The sequence below is a fragment of the Ambystoma mexicanum genome, chromosome 12, assembly GCF_040938575.1.
Source record: "Ambystoma mexicanum isolate Mex_15411 chromosome 12, UKY_AmexF1_1, whole genome shotgun sequence".
NCBI lineage: Eukaryota > Metazoa > Chordata > Amphibia > Caudata > Ambystomatidae > Ambystoma > Ambystoma mexicanum.
Window position 1 is genome coordinate 76814833 of NC_090936.1, and position 23563 is coordinate 76838395.

The 23563-nt window shown below is 45.0% G+C and overlaps 1 protein-coding gene across 10 annotated transcripts in view; it reads left to right on the plus strand.

Annotated features, from left to right (window-relative positions):
* The window catches only part of MAGI2 (membrane associated guanylate kinase, WW and PDZ domain containing 2), a 3248720-nt gene that overhangs the window by 2613063 nt on the left and 612094 nt on the right, over window positions 1-23563 (plus strand). For 8 of the 10 annotated variants that reach the window (XM_069628034.1, XM_069628038.1, XM_069628036.1 and 5 more), the window contains one exon: window positions 3185-3374. In XM_069628034.1, coding sequence (XP_069484135.1) covers window positions 3185-3374 — 190 coding nt within the window. The remainder of the gene's footprint in view (window positions 1-3184; window positions 3375-23563) is intronic. The other 2 variants (XM_069628030.1, XM_069628032.1) reach the window with 1 other exon arrangement.

Sequence of the window (23563 nt, forward strand, 5' to 3'; positions counted from 1 at the left end):
AGAAAAATGACCCTAAAGGGTAATTCCAGTCTCTACCCAGTCACACTCAAGGGCAACCTAGTAAAGTTGTCAGGATACTGGATTCCACATCACAAGAGACTCCATCTGGAAGCCTCCAGGAAGAAAACGACTCTTGTGTGCTCAACATGTCTACTAGTCATGCAGCTACAGTACTGAAGTACAGTATTGCCAACCAGAACCAGTACATTGGCCCACACCGTTGCTCTGGGTACCTGAATGAGACACAACATACCCAGGAGACTCTCTTTGGCATGATCTTTGGCCTTGCGTCATTGCCCTTAAAGAATACCATCTCTGTGCCCCAATTTGCACCTTGGTCAACGTCCCGGGCACCTGACAGTGCCACAATCAGTTAGTAAACGTGACCTGTGGGCATGCCTTGGGCAGAGTGAACAAACCCACAGTGCCCACTGGGCATGATTTCAGGCATGCAACATTCACCGAAACAAAACCTAATGTGCTCCTTGGGCATGGCTTAAACCACTGCCCAGTGAACACCGGACATGCCCTAGACACAGTGGGCACTGTTCCCACTGGGCAGGGTTCAAAGTCATGCCCCAAGCACATAAACACCTTCATTGCTCTCTGGGTGTGACCTACAGCAGTGGAAGTACAGTAGTTGAACTGTACCCAGATCATAGCCTTCAGTCATGCCTCATGCTGCATAAACAGGCCCACAATGCTCAGCGGGCATGGTATGTGGTATGCGGTCAGGCTGGCATTCACACTGTGCTTGTGGCCCTTGGCCCAACACGCCTACCCACAGTTCCAACTATAGATGGTCTCCAATCGTGATCCTTTGTTACAGTCACCCATCTTAAATCAAGAGAAGAGTTAGCGTCGAGAGGCCAATGAATTAGTCATTCATGATGTCCGCCCGTCCTCCGCCTCCATAACGTCCATCGGCAAAGCGAGAAGAGTACGTCATTCATGGTGTCTGCCCTCCTCCACCTCTATACCGCAAGTAGGAGAAACGCTATGCACTAAGGCAACCCTACTGACCTTATCCTGGAACAATAGAAGAAGAAATAAACCAACAAACTCAAGAATACATGAAAATGCTGTAACTGAAGATGACGAGAGAAAGTGACCTCACTACTGAAATGACACACAAGAGTACAATAGACATAAGCAGATATGCACTCACCATGAAAAAACACGTACATTAGGTGAAACATGCATTTAGACATGAAGAATAGTACCTGCACCATATAGACATGAAGAACATAACAATCAATATATATACGCTGAAACGCAACACGAACGATATACATATTTAGATTGGTAAAAGTAGAAATGCAACAGTACCAAGTGGCCATCTTGAATAAAATGGATGGTGAAGCCACGTTAGAGTGAATGGGAATTCTCGAAGAAGCCTTGAAGCTGCAGGGAGAGTTGACCTGCTTAATTGGCTGAAATACAGATCCATGTAGGCCAGACAATGACTCTGCGGCCCTCTTGCAAGGTTACAGTGTAAATAAGGAAGGTCTACATGGCTCCAAAAAGAACAGAAGATAATGTCCAAGGCGTAAGACATATTTCTCTTGGATTAAGTAGAGAACAATCAGCCTTTGAAAGCCAGGTACCCATTTATTAGAAGCTTAATACTGCACTAGGAATGGCTCTGGCAGTTCTCCAGTGGCCAAAGAGAGTAATAACACCTGCATTCATATGAGCTAAAATCATGGTAAAAGTTGAGGCCGAAAAATTCAAATGTGGTCTCCTCGCACATGACTTATAACTGGAAGAGAAAGTCTATTCATTAAATCCAGACACAGATAGCAACCTGCCTTCACTCCCCACCCATCCTCAGAACAGAGATGCCAGACAAGGCCACGTTCCTGTGGCCTAGGAAATAAGTGATGGTGGTTTATTTAATTGGAAGAAATAGTTTGTTGATATCGCTCCCCCTCCCACTATTTTTGCTCATATGTTGATAACCTGTGAAGTTCTCAAGGTTGCTAAAACCAATGCCAACCAATCAACTCACAAAATGATGCCATACTGAAACTGTTGCATTAGCCAATTACCTGTTGCTAAGATGATGTCTTTCTTACCTTTATCAATTTAGGGATGGCCTTAGGTGAAGCCATCAGATAGTTACGTCCAATGAGTAAACTATCCCCTGTACATTACATATGTAGACAATTCCTGTAACCAATCCCTCGACCCCGTGGGATTTTGTAACCAAGTTTGTGATGTGAAACCGATTATGACGTATTTCGTGGTTAAAACCTGAGGTTTCGTATTGCAGAATCAGAGAGCTTTTAAGACTTGAGTGCGTATTGCTGTCCCTGTTTTATGTGGATTGTTAATAAAGCAAACTTTGCCCTTGACCTTTACTATTTCCATTATTGGACGTGGGATTTACCAGCTTGTCTGTTCCACTTGCACGAGAATGTTCTGGCGCCCCATTACATTAGTGTAAAGTTGGGTTAAAATAAAGAATATCCATTATTTATTGAACTAGAAAGGTGTGTACCTGTGATTGAAAGACATATTTGTAAAAATTACTTAATGCATCCAAGAACCGGTTTATGGTCTTTCCATCGAATTCTTTGCATCGAGGGTCTTTTCCATCAATTTTTTGCAACGAAAAAATTTGCATCAAATTTGTTTTTAAATGATTTTTTTTTTGGGGGGGTCCGGGGGTCCCCCACCCAAACCTCCGTTTTTTACCCTTTAAAACCCACCCCAAAAAAAGCCTTTACCATTCAAAAATATGTATTCAATGCATATTTTTTCGTTACAAAATACTTGATGCAAAAAAATTTGATGGAAAAGAATTTGATGCAAAGACCTAATACCCTAAGACCCCTGTCACTAAATGCCTCCTGTTAAAAAAGCAGCCAATCATAACATTCAGAGGAAATATATGCACGCTGATTGGCTTCAAGGCATGATATTCTTGTAAGAATTCTCAGGTATCCGTCCAAGTCTCATTGGGGGTGCATCATTTGTTTCAGTGGCTTTGATTGGGGCAATCAATTCCCATGGGGCAACAAAAAGCAAGCGGACCTAAGACTTTGTACAATCCCTATGGAGAAAACAGCTCTTTAGATCCCATCATCATTCTTACCTAATGATTTTAAAAGTACTTCGTCCTGACATTTTGTTGAGAAAATAAAATGCGTCATAAATTGAATCTTATTCTCCATTGCAGGTGACGGAAAGGTGGGATACCCAAGGCAGCCCGCAAACGAGCTTATCGGCCCCGGTCATGACGCAGAGCCTTCCCTTCCCGGCCAACCTTCACCGGAGCTCCTTCCCGGACTCCACAGATGCCTTCGATCCGAGGAAACCGGACCCGTACGAACTGTACGAGAAATCCAGAGCCATCTATGAAAGTAGGCGTAAGTAATTACCCTTTCAATGCCGCGCCACTGTGCCTGCCTGGTGCTTAATAATGATTAGCGCCTCGCGACAGGCCTGACACAATATTTGGACTTTGATATGTAAATGTAATTTACAGTGGGATGAAAGTCGCATGTCTAATTGCCGAATCATTCAGCACATACCATGATATTAACATTCTAAAATCAATCATACATTTAATGTGGCAGATTATTATAATGTTCCCTTTTCTTAATTTTGGTTTTGTGATCCATAGCTCTCATTAATAATCCCACGCAGTTCTCCTCGATGTAGCTTTTTACTCTAGTTTGTTTACTGACACTGGGTCCAAAATGGAGCACTCAAATGTGTTGGTTACAGTGGACAAAATGGCTTATGTTAAAGGAGGAGACCTGGGTCAGAACCACAGACGTTATTTTCACCACAACCTGGGGTGTAGCCGAGGTGACATCAACAGTCGTTGGAGTCTGATGAAATGACAGGAAGTTGCCTCACATGACCTTTGACCCCAACGACATCACAAGACATTTCTTGAATCCAAAATGGATCACTCAAATGTGCTGGTTAAAGTGGAAAATATTTCTTATGTTAAAGGGGGAGACCTGGGTCAGAACCACAGAAGTACTTTCACCACGGCCTTAAGAGTAGCCGAGGTGGCATCATTAGCCGTTGGAGTCTGATGAAATCACAGGAAGTTACATTGCATGACCTGTGACCCCAATGACATCACCGGACATGTTGTCACACAGTTTTTAATGACATTGCATTAATAGACTCTTTGTAGTGGATAAATCACACCAGCCTATTTCAGTTATAGAGGATAGATAGCATATGACAATATGCCTGGGTGCAGCCATCATATGCCTAAGTGCTTCTAATTGTACAAGGTGGATTCAAGTAACAACTGTTTGACTCTGTTCAGTTCCCCAATGTATTCTCTAGCACCCATGTTAGCAAAAGAAAGCTTTACGGTGGGCTAGGGGCAGAACGAAGAGAAGTATGTTCTGCAGGGAGCATGCGGGGCACTTGATGCGCCCCCTGTCCGTTCTCCTTCGCTCCAGAATGTGTGTTTATGCTCTAAGTACGGCTGGGGCGGGCATAAGGCTCACGGGGGAGATCATCATAGATTCTGCCGTCTTCTGTGCACTCTTAAGGCCCCCCCCCAGCCTGCTACCAGCCTCTTGATCACAGAATGCCTGCTCTCCAGTTTCAGTTGGATCCGGGTGATGCCTGAAGTTGAGATCCACTAGTGCCAAATGGTCACCAGAGAGAGAAGGTGAGGTCTAATATCATCAAGCAAATGATCACTAGAATATTCTTTCCTGCAAATGCCAAAACCCACCAAGACTCATGCAGAGGATCCCAGCAAGTTTAGTAAGGTCATATTCAAGGTCATGATCAAGGCATGCCACTCATCCTCACCTCGGGCCCAAATCCCCCAACCATCTGTAAGATGAGATAATGAATAATTAGCACACTTGAAACAGAAAAATAGAAACCATCAGAAAATGACCAACAAAAGGGAACGATTTATTAACTAAACCTACCTAGGAAGCACTGAAATCAGCTACTAGTGGAAGCTTCCAAAGCAATGAAGGCGGGGCAGCCAAAGGGTTAAAGAGAAACGATGGGTGAGGTACTCCAGACCTGAGAATCATTTTCAAGGCGCCTTAGGCGGAGCTCTCAAGTTTAGCATTCGATCGGGTGAGGCCATTCACTCCTGCCCCCTCTCCGCCCCCCACCCCCTCACCCCCTATTGATTCTGGGACTTGTCGTTTTTTTTCTTTTCTTTTTCAAATTTAGGAAAACTACAAGTCCCAGAATTCGAAGCAAAAACGGTACTAGATGGACTTCTCACTAATGGCCTTGGGAACCCTGAGAGCTCTGCGTACCCTTAGAAATACAGGTGGGTCATCACAGCTTTTCTAAGCCTTGACAAAGGACACATTTACCATTTTTTTAAATTGTGTTTTGGTTTCAAATGAAATAGAAACATTGTATGTTCACATTTACAAAATACATATACAATGGTTTCAGCATCTGTTCAGCATGTAGGGAGTAAAGAGCTGAAAGTCTGTGAGGTCATAATCAGCCTGGGAACCTTGAAGGCATCGCGTTTCCTGGGCAACAGAGGCAGGAGAGACGTGGTCAGAGCACTGGAAGCCAAAGATGAAGCTGGATGGACGGGTCTGACTGGCCTGTACGTCGTGCAAGGACCTGACTGGCAGGGCCAGGTAGATGGCATTGCAGTAGTCGAGCTGGAACCGGATACATTGAAGCTGGCCAACGTCAAATTTGAAATCTCCGTTTTCCTGTCGAAATTCTGGAATTCGTTGTAAACTTGAAAAACCAGGAAATCACAAAATGCTTCTTGAACATTGGAGATCCAGCTCCGACGTCAGAGACAGGTGTCATACCGCTGTCCCGGTAAGCCACTGTTCATACCATCATCCCTTCACATCCTTCTTGAATTTTTGGAGTTGCGTTGAATCGGCTGAGCTTGAATGAGCATATAACTCAGCTTTGCAGTGAAAGATTCCAGTGTTTGCAAAGATCTTTCACAATCTTCCTAACACTTCCATGTGGCCTCAGCCAGATGCCCGTTTCTTGGCCCGGCTAAAGCGCCCACAGGCTGGTGTCGTTGAGGATTCCAAGAAGATCCAACTGAAAAAGGGTTATGCAGCCTGTAGCTCTGCTGATGTTTTGTCCTACAGCTCAATTACCCTTAGCCAGTATTGTCATTGGCGAGGGATCATAGAGTTGCAGCCCAAAACATCTGGAGAGCCGTCATTCGGAATCTTCAAGGCCTAAGAATAACGACTGTACTCCCTTGTTCCCTTCCCGCCTTGAAGCACTTCACTTGTGTATAAGCACTCTAAAACAAATAATTACAATTACAGGTTGCCTACACATCCAATGGCCGCCAGGCCCTTAGCTTCTTATGCGCATAACTGATCTGTCCTCAGGCTAGCGTTCTTCTGGGATCCCCGGATGCGGCATGTCTCTCAGTTCCAGCTTTGGGACCTCCGATCCTAGGACCAGTATCTTACAGCATCTCAAGTTACTCTTAGAATGACCTTCACACAGTCTCTGGTTCTCCTTAGAAGAACATGCAGATCTATGTCCCTGATGTGTTCTTCGAGCAGCCGTGAGAGATTTATTCTAATCGAAAGTTACTTGGGTTGATAGCTCAGGGGCAAAGCGCTTGCCTTGGAAGCAAAACTACAGCAAGCAACACAGGTTCGATCCTCGGGTATGCGCTTATAAACCTCTGGGCATTAAGCGTGTTATAAAAACCCCTAAATATATTTATATATGTCCCTCGCATCTTTTATGTTTGTGTTCTCCTCTCTCTTTCTCTGCCCCTTCTTGTTCTCAGGAACATTCCTTTTCTATCTCCATCCATCCATGCATCGCCACCACAAGAACAACAGCCACTCCCCCTATCTTTAAAACGTGTGGCCTAGCAGGGCTTCATCGATTCCTCTATAGGACATCAAACCCATTTGATCAATATATACATTATTTGTTTTTTAATTTGTGCGTGGTTTATAAAAACCTTTACAAAAAGGTACACAAAGCAAGATAAAAGAAAGAAAAAAAGAAAACAGAGAAAAAAAAAAATATACATTATTATAAACTGTGGATTAATGTTGTTGCAACAGTTCCCCCATGTGCTCCTGTCCTGTATTCAGTCACAATGATTGGTCCTGGAAGAAAGAGGTCCAATAAAAGCACAATACTGTATATTTACCATATGCAAAAAGATGCAAACTTGATTTAACGCATTAGCAACCCAATACAATACAAACAGCATAAAACAATCACACAAACAGAAAATAAAAACCAAAAATCATTGTAAGGGCTAAAAACAGAGTGAAAATAAATACACAATTCCCTGTTTTATTGCTGTAATCCAAAGGCTCTTCCACAATGCCAGAGAGCCCCGGCTGGCTGGGCTTCAGGCAATGCTGGTCCTGCACCCTCCCCTGCCAACAAACAGGAGGCATGGCAAAGAGAACCAGGACCGCATCACTGGATCTAAGGCGGAGCCTGGCAGCCCCCACAATCCTGACAGAGCTTTGAAAAAAGGGGTGCGGTGTCCTGTCAATAGGGCATACAGACAGGGGCTACCCCAGTGGTCTCTGGGTCCAGGCTCCACTAAATCCTGAAGACGACATTAACCAGGTATCCAGTGATTTAACTGAACACAAATTTTCGATGTATTTTTAACAGAAAAAATCCATCGAAAAACATTGTTTTCTTAATTAAATATATATATATTTATGGGGCAATGGGGTTAAAACAGGTGGGGTGGAGGCTGTGGGGGTTAAAAAAGGGAGAACAGGGTGCTTGGGAGAAACCCCAAATAAAAAAATATATATATTATTCAGTAATTTTTTTCGATGGATTTTTTTCAGTAAAAAATCCATCGACTTTTCTTTTCTCTGTAAAATCACATAGTACCCATTAACCCAACCTTATTTTTGTTTAAATCCATAAACTTTTGCTGATGGCATTATCTACCCCCACGCATTCTTCTAGGCTCTATATCTGCTTGGCGTCACGCAATACCACTCCCTCTTGTCCAATGGCGGACTGGGCCAATAATCCCTATTGCCGCGCCCTAGCACCAGTTTCAGAAATAACTTCGTAGCCATGCCAGCCAAGTCTCCCTTATGTCCGACCATGAGAGGCAGTCACTTTCTGATTCTATTTCCTACACCTTTTGACCCATTTAAAGCATCTATATGACATTTTCCAAAGGTATTTTGAGATCTGACGAAGCAGGACAATTTGGAAACAATCTGTGCATGGTATAAAAAGTTATAAGAAGTTAAACACGCATTGACAATGCCAACAAGTTTTTGCTTTTGTGTAGGCGTGGGAAAGGTACTTGCCATGCATAGCGGCAGTGGTATTAACTGGACATTGATGGCAGCAGGTGCAAAATGGTATGAGTACCTGGGCATCTAATAACAGTGACTAGAAAATGCCTAATCCTTATACACAAGCCAAAACTGTTGGCTTTGTCAATGCAACAGAAGTTAAGTGAAGGACACAGAGTGCTTATAAATCGAGTGGCTGAAGACAATTTAGTTAAGACAATTTTATTACACAAGTAGCTGGTTTCCAACTCCAATTAACTCATTACCTCTCACTTCGAGCGCCACGTTTGATGGTAAGGCTTGATTAAAGAGAGCTCATGAGGAGGTGTTTTGGGCGAGATTGGGCAGGAACTGGGTGGACATGGTCCTATGCCAACCAGTGCATGGCCATAGGGATTAGCATGGGCAGTCAATGGGTGGGCAAAACACCAAACACCCATAAGCTATATGTCCCTCCTCATAAGCCATTTCTCCCTATCTGTACTCTAATGCAATAGTTTAGGCTTATAGGTAATAGCCTAAACTAAAATTGGCATTTACCACTCTCTTAGAATGGTATCTCCTCGGGGAAAATTGATTTTCAGAACACCATTGCTCAAAATTTCTATTTTTATCACAAATGTTATGTTCACCAATTTTGTTTATGGTGAAAATAATGTGGAGTAAACGCACAAGCCATGCAGAAGACATGAACTATATTTGAAACACTTTTAAATATATGCAATAGAAACGTTCCATTTACAATGTGCCTCTTATTATAAAATACAATTAGAAGTGCAATTACTACAATGCATCACTCATGGGAAAATGCATTAAAAAAGTACTAAATATATCTAAGATTATAAATAAATAAATAACCAATTACAAAATATATCTAAGCTCACTGGCTCCCCATAGGAGGGCGGATTCTCTTCAACACACTCTCCATCACTCACAGAAGTCTGTCCCAGGATGCCCCGCCATAGTTCAATCAAAAAATACAAAGGCGTCCTCCCCCAGGCCCAGCAGAGCAGCATCACAACACCAACATGTAAACGGGCCAAACGTTGGACCCTCCTCCAGCTTACCCTGCCCGCTCAACATTCCTACTGGTCATTCCGGAAAGTGCTAAAAACACTGTTGTTCGTCTAACTGGAGCAAGTAGCTTCCCCCCTGACAGCCGTACCCTTCCCCGTGAAGTACTACAATTCCTCGGAGGAATCACGTGGAACAGGAAGTGTTGGTCAAGCCAAATCTTTCGGCCTTTGGGGTTGTTCATTGCCAAACAAATGGCTGTAGCTTCAATTACTGCAGGCAATCGCTCGCTTACAAAAGTATGGAATTAAAATCACTGGCAAACAAAATAGTTTTGCCGTCTGCAGGGGCGTTGCTAGGGGGGGGCTAAGGGGGCTGTAGCCCCTGATCTTTGTAGCCCCGGATAGAATCTCAGGAGCTACAGCCAAAAGACCAGCTAGCCCCCAGTCCCAACAGTTCCGACATCAGCTTAGCCCCGGGTCTTTTCCAGACCAAGCAACTCCCCTGGCCGTCTGTAGTTGTTAATTGACAAAAAATGTTAGGTTCAGTTACTATGACCACGCACTTGTGCAAATGTGCACAAAACGACAGGCATTAACGGTTCTATGTGATTTTACCGAATTAAATTACAGAGAATGATTTTACACCGAAACCGTTACACCAAAAAAACATCGATTGTTATTTTTTTTAAATTGGGGCGGGACAAAACCCTGTTTCCCTATGCTTTTAAACCCACTACAACCCCCTCCCCACCTGTTTTAACCCCTTACCCCGCCCCATATATATATATAATTTACATTCAATATTTTTTCGTTATTATCGTTATTAAAGGCATTCTCTGTTTTTTATTAGTTAAAATCCCTGAATACCGCATTAACATGTAGTTGTCCAGTGACAAGCAAACATATGCATGAAATAACAAGCCTTAATCGAGCCAATACTTTTTGACGTTTGTGTTGTTCATCGCTAAATACATGGCCTCAGCTTCAGTCACTGTGATCAATTACTCGTGTAAAAGTTTATGACATAAAAAGCATTGGCAAAGCCAATAGTTTGGGCATCAGAGTTGTTAATTGACAAACAACTGCTCATATTTTCAATTGCTAGAGCCAATCACTCATGTAAAATGTACAAAATAACAAGAATTGGCAAAGCCAAAGGTTTTGGTGTTTTTAGCTGTTAATTGACTAACAAACGATCATAGCTTAAATTACTACGACCAATCACCTCCCTAAAAAATGTACACAATAACAAGCATTGCACGGGGCAGAGCATCAATACGTTCTACCACACTGGCAGCCCTTTCCTTATTCACTAAATGATACGCTGCGCAGCTGCGCCCCTACTCATATCGTCCAGGCCAACTCGCAGTAGTTCAAGTAACTGCACACAGCAATAAAGGGCGCCGTGTTGCACCCCATCTACAGGGCCTTTTGCGTTGTGCAATAGCAGCTGTGCTCTATGTGAGAACACTCCTTTATAGTTATACCGTGAAAATGAAGACTACACTCATGTGCACCGTACACGGGTCACCACCATCGCGACAATGGCGATCATCGCATCAGGACTCGCAAGTGCACCTCAAACCGAGCGCGATACTACCGGTCTAAACCAGAAATGAGACACTCGGACAGAAATAAAAGAAGTACACATCACGTCGCCACTGCAATACTGAAAGGTGACCTTTACGCGGCAGCGGAAACAGATGCACGCCACAGAGGATATGGTACCCTGACGTCAACCCTGAAATGTCGTCCTCTCGGCTACACAGAAACGAGAGCACGGCACACAGGCTCACCTTCCCTAAAATTCGGAATGTGAAACGCACTGTACGACTGAAACAAGCATGCCACACCTCTAGCGCATTGGCCCACAATCTCCATGCCAGTTGGCTCTCTATGTATCACCATCACTCTTTAAATGACTCCTACCAGACTTTAAACCTGTTCCCAGCTTTGCACCCTAATCCCTCCAAATTGATCTACAATTACCTCCCTATGCTCCAATGTCCCGCTACCTTGCTGTCCCCCGCCCTATTGGCCAACTCTCAATTCTGTTACTTCCATCTCCTTTTGTCGTGGGTGGCATCCTGCCGGAGTTGCGCACCAGATCTGGCGCGGTGATCCGTCGCAACGATGTGTTCTCAGACGAGTTGCCTTTGTGATGCAGGAAATCGACTTGACAAAGCCCAAGGAATATGTGACCTGGTGTTGCCAACCCAACTCTCTAGCTCACGTGGAGACCACCCCTGCATTTTCGTGGTGCAAGGACAGTGCGAACACTGACAGGGGAGGCACAGCAAGAGAAGCAGAATCCAATGGCAGGAAACCTCAAGGCGATGTCCACAGGAGCCACGGCGGAAAGACCGTGGCCAGGTAATGGGTTGAAAGACAACCAGGCAGGCAGCAAAGCAGGCAACAATGACAGGGAAGAGAGGAATGGCAAGCATGTAGGCAGAGAGAGTCAAGGAAGGACTGGAGGGCAGAAGAATCGGGGAGAAGGAAAAGCCGGGGCAACAAGCAGCTGTAGCGGCGAAGGCAGGCAAGGAACAGAGGGAAAAAGCAGCAATAAGATGCGCAGATGACTGCCAGAGCGCAATAAGACGCGCCTGACAACTGTAACCGGGGGTTTAAATGCTCCGTAGCACGAAAGCGAGGCTTCAGTGTGCCTGGTTGGCAACATTTGCCAACCAGCGCCATCTTTGCCAGAACACGAAGGCGCTTGAGCCGGGCCACAGTGGATGGCCAGTACCAGGAACCGGGTGGCGCCAATCGGAACGTGACTCCCAAGACCGAGATGGGCCACCCTATGCCCAAGGGGACCAGCGCTAACGGGATACAGGTGCCATGAGGGAAGACGTCGGCGGGTAAGTGGAGGTGCCATGCATGGCTCTGGAAGGCGGTTATGAATAACAGCGGCGTGTGTCTGGCACGGACGCATAACACTTTGTCCCACATCATTGGAATTCATCTGATATCAAACATATCACCACGGTCTCTGCTTTCAAATCTAACCTCAAACTCCAAACACACCACATTTCCTCTCACTGGTCTGGTCAATGTATTGTAGATTTTGATTTGGCCAATGTATGTATTGCACTTCATTTTTATAATTGGTTTGTGCTGTCCAACGTCAATGTTTTCACTGTTATGTTTGTGCCTCTACACAGATCAGTACTTCTCCTACTGCACACAAAGAACCCTTTCTAAGAATTGATCCGCTTTCTGTTTGTATTGCCCTCGACAATGCTTCTGATCAAAGCAGTATTCCCATTCAACAATTACACAAATGCAAATCAGCATGACCCCTGAGTCAGGCGCGCTATATAAATAAAATAAACAAACAAACAAACCACCAGCCACTCCCACTGCAGGCCTGAACACATTCCTCGGCCAGGAGGATAGCTCAGGGGCAACGCAGCACTGGATCGAGATACCCTGTCGCCGGCTTAGAGGCTGAACGTCGGTATGAACGTGGAGCGCAATATAAAAAAGAATGTGATATTTTAAAAACATTTCTTTTTTTACCAGGAGGGACGTTCATACACTTCGCACCAACAGATTTTTCATTCTGTTGCTTTTCAGCCCCAGACAAAAAGCCTCCCACAGCCTCATATCATCCTCAGGGTTCTACAATTAACTATGTATTATAAAGCCCTATAAACCAAGGGAAGGGTCATTATTGCAGGATAATGACCAGACACCAAGGTATGGACCGAGGCTCAGCTAAGCGCCATACGTTGGGGAAGGGCCATTATGCCAAGCATTAATGACTCCTTTCAAGTTCTGTAAGGCTGTAAGCACATAGTGCTAGTAGCAATACATGTCTTGGAGTTTTGTTGTTGAAATAGAAAACGTTACTGTAATACTAGTAAAGTAAATAGGCAACTGAGTTAGTAAATTAATTGGATTTGATAGTATTGAAATAACATTGGTCTCCCCATAAATTAAGCATTTAAATTGCAAACTTGGTTGAACTGAAAACATATTTAACCCCACGGTTATATGTGATCTTACCGACGGAAAAATCAGAGTGGTACCTTTAAACGTAACGCGACCGAAATACAGAAAAACACTTTAAAAAAAAAATGTTGGGCCCCCATCAAGTCACCTGATTTCCTATCCTTATAACGCCAGCCCAAACCCACCCCAACTCATTTTAACCCCTTGCCCCAATAGCCTATATATATTTTCGGTGTTTTTTGGTATTATGGTCTTCGGTGAAATGTACCATTCTGAAATATTTTCAGTAAATTGACAGGGTACCAACACGAGCATGCATTTGGTGCCATGTAAAAGTAAATGGTTTTTCTATAAGAAAGCAAAAGAATTTCCCCATGCTTTAGCTTTTTCTTAATATAATGTTGCAGCAGAAAAAAAGGTCCTCCTATTGGGGAAGTGTTGCGTGGAAAGAAATCCTGCCTGGAAATTGAATTTTTGTTTGCCTGTCTGCCTTTGAAGACAAAGTTCAGAACGCAGTCAATACCCGTAATTACCAGTAATTACCAAATGCACTCTAAACATTCTGATTGGCTCAGACGAGGTCAACAACAATCTCCATTTGCTAATCTGGCGTAAAGTTCTGGGCAATGCATACTACATGTACCAGAATGGAAAGACTAACACCAGAATTCCTAGGGAACAAGTGTAGAGCTCTGTGAACATTTCCCAGAACTCTGCTGCAGGTCCCTCAGACCACTCCTAACCCAATTCCCAGCATAGGTACCATGCATTTTTGGAAACATTTTTTGTTTCATTTGAAGATGATTCTGAGAAATGAGAATAGAAACAAAAAATGTAAAAATAAGCATAAGCATTTCATTCTGTACATAGAGTTGTAGATTATTGAGGCTTCGTCAAAATAAACTAACAATCCTAAGCACTATAGGCTCATTACAAATTTACCTTTTCTATTGAGAATTCTCGACTGCGTTGCATACCTACAGATTACCTAGTTGAAAACAATATCCTGGGCAAACGAAAATCAGGCTTCATGCAAGACCATGGCACTGAGACAGCCTTGTTGGATTTGAAGGATAATATTTTGCAAGCCAAGGATGAAGGCAATATTGTTCTTTTGATGTCATTGGACTTATCCGCTGCCTTCGATTTAGTGGACCACACTATATTGGTGGATCGACTCTTACACTCTGCGTATTTGTCACCTGCGGCGGCTAAATGGATGAATTCCTTCCTGGCCAATCTTTCGGCTAGAGTGTTTAGTGGTGCGGCACTGGCAGTCCTGGCCAACGTGCTTTTGGGGGTTCCACAAGGGTCATGTCTGTCATCAGCCCTTTATAACATCTTCACTCAACCACTGTTTAGAGTGACGAGGAGGCGAATGGCAGGTTGTCAACAGAAATGCCTTTATTCAGGGGTGTTAATGCAAATAAACAAAGTTAGTGAATTTGCGTCAGTCCACTAACGGGAGTCTTTCTTAGTCCGCTTGGATACAGCGGCAGTAGGGATGTTCTCGTCCCTGTGGGCAGTCAGTCTTCATATGCCCAACAAAGTTCTTCCGTCTCCTCGGGCTGTACAAACGGGCAGGCTGCAGGACAAAGAAGGAGGTCTCGTTAGGATCTTTTGAAAGTCTGTTTTTATAGATGTGGCCATTACAACCTGCCAATCCATTTTCCTTATCCATCCTGCTGTCCCGGTGTTCTGGTTAGTACCGCCCCCATCGTACGCCATACAGGGCTGCGATAGTCCCACGCTCCCTCCTGCGGTACCGGTGGCGACTTGCGGATACAAGACGTCCAGTCCAGGTGAGCCACTGTGTGGAGGGTGGGCATAGGTTTTCTAGTCAGACCTATTCTGGGATACTGGCGGGTCCATCCACGTCAAAGCCGGATCCTCAGTTGATAAATAGAAACGTGTGAGGGGGCGCACGTCCATGACGCCAGCAGAATCTGCCAGAGCCGCGGGGCCCACTGAGTAAGCAACGTCCCCTCCATCAGGGGGACATGAATCTTGATCGAGCGGCCCCAAAAAAGGGGGTGGGTGATCTGTGGTAGAGGAGGATACACCGTTACACACTGTTTGAGCTATTGGATGCGAGAGGGATAATTTACACCAACTATGCCGACGATACGCAGTGTCTAATTCCTCTTTCAGGAGATCTTGAAAAGGATACTAAGTTTAGTAACGAGGTTTACTCAAATATTCAGCAGTGGATGGTGGACAATAGCCTGGCCTTAAATGACACTAAAACAGAATTAATGATAGCCGGCACAGCTAAAAGACTGAGAAAGCTAGGTATTACATATAAGAGGTTTGTCTTTAATGTCGATGAAAAAATGGCAAATGCGCGTTCACTGCGCTTTCGGCAGCATGAAAAGATCTGAATCCCATTACACCAAACAAGGGCAGCGGGGGTATCCCCTACTCCGCTTGTTCGGTGTAATGGGCATAGGTGTTGCAGGGCTGTGCCCCCCACCTCCATTACATAGATAGCGTAGTGGGGGACAATGAAGTAAAAGAAAATAAATGGACCCTGATTCGTCAGTTCCGACCCACATTAGTGGAAGGGAACTGATGCTGCAGGGATAAAAGGGAGTTGGTGGCACAAACAGAGGTGTGCCGCCAAAGGTAAGTAGGGAGAAAAAGGGGAAATGGGTATGGGGATGCGGGCAAAAGTGAGCTATGCGATCGCCTCCAAGTTTTTGTGTTCTGCATTTTCTTTGTCTGCATTTTCGGCGTTGCAGTGATATAATATGATAGGTTATTTATAACACGCTTAATACCCAGAGGTTTCTAAGCGTGGACCCAGGGATCAAACCTGTGTTGCTCCTTGTCATCTTGCTTCCCAGGCGAGCACATTGCCTCTACGCTATTCTCCCGAGACAAAGATAGATAGATCCAGCTGTACTATTGCCACCTTACAGAACGTGAAAACCCTAGGAGTTTACTTAGACTCAGAGATGAGTATGAAGGCACATGGGAACACTATTGTATCCACCCCAGCCTACCATCTCATTCGATTGCGTCAATTGCAGCCTTTCTCATCTAGGAGGAGCTGGGCTAACTTGCAAGGGTATCATTGAGGCTAAATTGGATTATTGTGGCAGTCCGCTACATGGAGATGGATCTGAACTGCACGTAATCCAAAACAGTACAGTACGTGTGGTTGAGGGCTTAGGGAAGAGAGCGGATGTCTCGCAGGCCAGACGAACTCTGCACTGGTTACCCGTTGGAGCCATGATTGCCATCCGGCTCCTTACTTATTTGTCCGTAGCCCTGGCTGTTTGTCAGAAAGGATCTCCTGGTCACCCATGCGTAGGACATTGAGATCCGATTCCACTAATGTACCGACTGTACCGAGAGCCACATTGGCTGCAGTCGGCCAGAGCGCTTTTCATTGCACCCCACACAAACTTTGGAATGCTCTGCCCTCAGATTTGAGTGGTTGTAACTCATTGATTCTGTTCAAGGGAACACTGAAACCCCACTTATTTTTTTGATCTGTTGTCCAAGTTTCGTGATGACTTCCCATACATTACTCGTTTGGACTGGATGAAGATTGGATTGTTTGCTTGTGTGTCCGTGTGAGTGCCCTGATGTCCCCGGGCTTGTCCTGTTTGGCGCTATACAAGTAATAAATACATAAATACATGAATGCTGGAGTGAGTTTATCATATGTATAATAGGTTATTTATAATGTGCGTAATACCCAGAGGTTCATAAGCGCGGACCCGGGGATCGAACCTGTGTTGCTCTGCGACGTCTTGCTTCCAGGGTGAGCACGTTGCCCCTGAGCTATCCTCCCAAAACTGCCTGATCTTTTCTTCTTGTATGTGCGGGTAGATTGAGAGTGGATCCCTAGAGTATGAAATTGCTTAGCCTCTAGATACAAATGCAACTGAAAAAAGTCATCCTTTTAACTCCGGGTGCCAACAGTCACCCAGCATATGCCAAGAGTATTTCCATTTTTGAGCAATTTGAAGTTTGGCCATAACATTTGACTTAAAAACTAAATTGCACTCCTTAAGTGATGGGTCGCGAGAACCTTTAGGTTATAATACCACTAGATCTGCTATAAATGCTAGAACCTTTGCCATAAGTAAGCGTCTGTGCCAACTCCTATCAAAAATCCTCCAGTTTAGTGCATAAGAGAAATGAATGGAAGCATCAACATCTATTCCTCTACTTTTCAAGGACTGGTTCTTATTCCAACTATCAACTTACTGGGAGGTTTGACACAATATATCAATGACCCTATAATGAAGGTTACGATTAGCAAGCCTCAAAATTCTACTGGCACCTGGGGCAGGTGGCACAGCCAATCAGGTTCTGCGGATCACAGGCTCAAACCTTTCATCTCAGCCCGCGTTCCACGGAAACAATGAAAGCCTCCCCCGCCCCACAGCGCCATCTTCCTTCCCCCTCCTTGCCTCCGTCCCTCCTGTTTCTTTTCTTTTTTTTTCCTATTTCCAAACCCCCCTCCCTGTCCATGTACACAAGTTTTTGCGGCGGCAGCTGTGAGGAACCTATGGAAACAACAAGTAAGACAGACACAAGTGATCACAGTACATGGGTGTTTATTGAACAATGAAATGCTGTATGCAGGTTGGAAAAATTCCTAATCTAAACCTAACTCTAAGATGGGAGCAAGCATCAACCATCAAATGAAAAATAATGCAGTCCTAGTAGCGTTGTGTCAAATAAGAAGGGCTTATACTAAAAAACCTTTTGCCAAGCCTCACAACTAAAACAAAAAGGGTTGTGTGATATTTCTTATGAAAAGAAAAAAGTGTTCTCGAATAATATGTCAGGATGCAGTTGCCTGGGTCTTCCTTCCCCACGTTTTGAGCACGAGTTAAGGTGGAGCACAGTACAGTCTCAGGCTTCTCTAGCGCGAGACGACAGTTCCAATGGCAGTTCTCAGGACCATCGATGGCCAAGTCTTGTTTCCTTAGAAAGTCTCTTGCCTGCAGGCTTGATGCTGTCAGATAATCAAAAACAAAAGTTCTTTTAACAAATGAAAGTTTTTTTTCCAAAATTCAATGTGGATGATGGTTTCCCCCCTGACTCCCCCTCTTCTGGGCTGACCCATTTGTATCATATTTCACAATTCTGATAGGGTGACGGCTTCACACCCAGGCCCCCCTCTTCTGGGCTGACCCTTCCTCAATCGTATTTCTTTGCATCTCTTATTCTTTTCTCCTTAAACTTTCGGTGATAGCTTCACTCCTTGGATCTCCCTCGTTTGGGCTCGGACCTCTCTTGATTGCCAGCACTTGGGTGACGACTTCACCCCTGGATCTTCCTAATTCGGACTCGGACCTCTCTCGACTACAGCGTTGTGTGTATTAGCTTCACCTCGGATCTCCCTCGTCCAGGCTCAGACCCATCTTAGTTTCTTAATGTCTTTGTCAAACAGTTCAGTACATCTCCCTTTTCTGGGTCCGCTTTAACACTCTGTTTCTTGGGACCTTTAAACTTCATTCCTCTCTTCCGACATCCTCCTCCGGATTCAATATTGCCTTTTCAAAACTTTCTACTGATTTCAACTGTTTGTAGGATTCACATCCCCTTCCTTCATTCACAATTTGTGACTCACTTCCCTTGCTTTTAGCCAACTTACGGATCAAAGTCTTTCGAGTGTATGGAGTTTTTGCTCGACCCTCACATATGACCTTTTTGAGTTCCTTTGGCGGCCTTTCTATGGCCTTCTGGTTTCTGTAGTTCTATTGAGATGGGGGGTCGACCAGAATCTCTTGAACTAGCACCTACGTGGTGCCGGTTTTCCCTCTGCAACTGATCTCCCCTTAACGTTTTTTACAGTTCATTACTTAATTCATTAAACTTGTTCAACTTGCTGCTATGTGCTTTTCACTCAACACAGCCCGGTGCTTATCGATTCTCCCCTTGACTCACCAGCTGTGATTAACTGCTTGGCTTTCGGCTTCTTTGGAGTCAAGGCTTGTACCACGGGCGGGGGTGTCTCCTCTGCTCCTCCTTATCAGCATAGGCTTGCCCCGTGTACTGTTGACATCTGCTGAAGCACACTTGTGTTATTGTTCGTGGTCTTATGTTTTCCTCTACAACGGTCCCGCAGGCCTGGGACAAAAAGGTCGAGGTCACTTCTCTACTCGCCACCCGCACAATTTCAGCCGCCTTTCTCCTTCATTTGAACTGCTGCATGGTAGCCGTCTCGTCGTGCTGTCTGCTGTACTCGCCTTGCTCGTACTGCGCTCTCTGGCTCCACCTTTTATACCTGTGGAGAAGGTGAAGGGCCGTCAGGTGTGTGTGATTCTGATCAATTGCCTGACTCTGCCCGACCCTTGTAATGTGACATGTCAGGGAAACAGCTCAGGTATTAGTCTTTTGTGTTGTGCGAAAATGTTAGAGTCAGATATGTGGGTTCGTGGTTTGGAATGTCCTACGTTGAGAGGATGGGGAAAATGTGCTTAAGGAAGGGGGATACCGCGTCTCACCCATCGGTGTCCCGCTCCCATTCCCTGAGGACCCCCCATCCAGGTGATCCTCCCTCATTGGTCCACCCCCAGGAACTGGATCCAATAGCGATGGCCATGTCCTGGTCACCTGGATGACAGATCCTCGAGGTTTAGGCAGGGAGACACCTTCAGGTTTCTCACACAGCACCAGCCACCACCACACCACCTGTCACTCTTTTCTGCAGCCATGGTAATGGAAGAGGGGCTCTGTATGCAGCTCTGCCTTCCATTACCATGGTGGGCATCTTTGCAAAGGATTTTAATTCATTGAACAAGACGTGCGCGCACATTTTTTTTTAACACCCCTAGTTACCAAAGCGGTAACCCGGGGTGTTAATTGTGTTCTCACCCCGTTCCAAGGGCTGGAACGGGGGTAGCGGCCCACTGCCTGCGATATAACTTGCGCTGCTGGGCCGTTACCCCCTGTGCCAGCCCTTGGAACGGGGTGATAACGCCATATTAGCGAATGTTCTGCTTTCCTGAATGACTTGATTAACACCAATGCTCAGAGATATTGCTTGCCAGCAAGTAATGTTCTTATCCAAATTACTATTGACATCCGTAATCAACATCTCATAAAATTGCACATTTAATCCTTATTACTAGATTTGGTTATGTTATGATACTGGATTACCATGCACCGCTGCCATTTTCATGCGCTCTGCATGCTCTGGTGGTCCTGAAAGGGGGGTGAAGGGGTGTTAGGTTATTGGGCCAGATGGAAAATGCAAGATAGCTTTGCTCCTAGCATATATGTATTCAATTTAAAACCATCCACCTTTATATTGCCCTAATCACTCAGTGGAAGAAGGAAACTCTGTAAAAAAAAATATCTAAAAGCACAGGTGTTGGTATTACAGAAGAGATTTCAATTTCCTCAGTCGCTTCCATTATATTCCCACAATAGATTTGACCCACGAGTTGCAACTCTATAGAAGAACACACTCAGACATCTGGAAGAGAAAAGATAGTGTTAACCACAGGAGTTTTAAAACTATGTGTAATATCTTGCAAAATACTCATTTACATGCATGGATTTCTTAACAAACTATTTTAAAGAACCTGAGCTCTCAGGACGTGGATTTCCCCCGTACACTCCAGTGCTCCTGAGATGAATGGACTTCTGCCCTGCAGGAGAACAAGGATGAGCAGAGGCTAAAACGCCCACTCAGCCCTCTCACTTCTACCAACCAAGAGCCAACACAATCATAGAGGTTAAACAAGCCTCAGTCAAGAGATATACCTCCTTTGCCTTTTGGGGTAACGTGGGCCAAGGGAAGGCTATATACTCTTAAGAAGAGGTATGTGAACCCAAACAGCAAGTATATACACTTTAATTAAACACACCATGTACAAAAATAACTAACTAGAAAAACACTACACAAGACCCACCCATGAGGAAAGAGCACAGAATAAGCAAAGATAGTAGATGCAGCGCTCTGGGTAATGATTCAGGGGTGAAAGGCAAACAAAACCAACAATGGTCTTAAAAAAGGATGTGTACTTGTGAGCAACAAGGGTTCAAAGTGACCTGACCAGTCTATAGGGCCCAGCAATGCACTAAGGGGGCAGTTAGAAGTCAGTAGTACCTTCTTTGCAGTTCTTGTTGGTTCGGCAGCACCGAATCAGATTTCTTGGCACTGTGCAAAGATCAGGAGACAGCAAAAGGCAGCTATGGCTGGTCATGCTGGTTCACATGTGCTGAACAGTTCTTGAAACACTCTCCAGGCAGTTCAATGGCAAAAAAACTAGGATCCCGACTGTCTTGGCTCCCAAGATATCGTGAGTCCCAATCCAGGGGCTTAGGGACAAGATGAGTCCTATTCTCGTGCTCCTAAACACGGGGGAGGCTGGCACACAACTGTAAGGGTCCTAAAACACAGTGAGGTACTGGGCACCACTGTGGCTGGCAGAGAGGTGGTTTTGCTCCAGCAGTAAGTGACTTCTTAGGTTGCTGCAAGACCTACTCCAGGGACTGCGTGGGTCCTTGTTCTCGGCACTCGCCTAACACGGGGGAGGCTGACACACAACTGCAAGGTTCCTCCAACAGGGTACGGGCTTTGCTACCACTGTGGCTGGCAGAGAGGCAGGTCCTGTTCCAGCAGCAGATCACCCCCGATGTACCCTGGGGATGCGTAGGGGACAGAGCTGGTCTCTGCCTTGGGGCACCTGCCTTTACCTCAGAAATGGAGGACTTAAGAGAGGAGTGCTCTCTCAGCAGGGTCCAGTTAAGTCTCAAGTAATGATCAAGATGCTTCAAGATGATTCAAATAAGTGGTTGTAGACCCCTTCTTTTATAGGAAAAAGTCCCCAGGTGATTAGACTAAGCTAGCCTGCTTCAGTAGTCCGATCCCTGCTCTTGAAATGAGTGGACTTTGTGCTTCTGATGACACACCCAAAGTGCTTTGCTCCAGAGGAAGTGGAGGGGACAGGGAAGAGAAAGAGAGGCAGAGAGAAAGAACATGGCAGGACCCTCCCAAAACGGTGCAGACCTCTCTCTGGCTCACCTCAACCCTGCCCCCTCCCCGCTCAATAGGATCAAGGGCATTTAGAAGTGCAGCCCCCTGGTGTGAGGCCTGGCTCTCTGTGAATGGGTGTGCCTCTTGGTTTCTGTTCCCATGCCAGCGTTCTGTGGAGTGGCTGGTCCTGGGGGTAAGGGTGTTACCTACCCTTACAAAGGAACAAGGAGAAGCAATCCCCCAAGGCAGAGTGTCGTGAGTGGACGGTGTGAGCCTTGCCTGGGCGGAATATACATAACCCTTCCACAGCTGAACTGAGCCCACAGGACTGACACATGTGTAATATCAATTTAATGTGTCTGGGATTACTCTGAAAGATGCAGGCCACCATGCCCTAACTCAGGTATGGTTTACTTTTACAGTTTTATGTGCCACCAGGACATCATCTTCAGAGTTATGCAGTTCTTGCAACAGAAGTGCATATCTTAAATTCAGCCCCGGCACCGCAGAGACTTGTTTGTCACTGCAACTGACAAGAGGGCACCTATGATCGGAATCTGCTCTGTTGCACTGGCAGATCAGGTGCTGCAAATCAGGATAGTGATGCAGGAAGGCACAAGTACACGTTATTCTTATGACATGGAGCTTATGAAAGGGGAATAGGATGAGCAGATTTCCCTTTCAGAAATTGAATTCATTACCCATTTTATTGTATTAACTCTTAAGCCAGGGCTTTCCTACCCTTGCCAGATGGCAATTCATATCACAGCTCCCACTTTATCTGCGGGGCTCTTGATAATATTGCAACAAGTCTAGGCAGCGGAATGTATTTATGAAGATTGCGGTTGTACTTGAATTTACAGCTGCTACCCAACTGTTGTTGACCCCCCATTCCATATTCTCCCTCCTGCACCTGATTATCAGCTTGCTCCACTATCACTGTTTAACCTTTGTAAAGATCCCAGCAAAGGGATTTCACCGCTAAAAGTTGTTCTCCTCGCGTATATCGCTACTGAACGAAGCGCTCATTCACTACTCAATGAATACAAACACAACTATCTGGCAGCTCTACTCGGCCTTCAGAACTTCTGGGACAGACCTTCCTTCTATTCCTGCACTGGGTTACATCAATCTAAGGAAATCACACCCATTATGCAGTTCTCTGCCATTATTGATTGAATGCCTTATTAAAGGCAGAAGGTTCTTTGACTGCTCCTGCATGATATGTCTTAATCGCTGAGCAATAAGAAATTGATTGCTTCATTAATGTTGACGATCAAGTAGTGTTGTAAACGCTGCTAAAACTCATGTCATGGGAAGTGACGGATGGGGATGGATGCGATGGGAGGAGGAATACAGTTGTTTGGTTA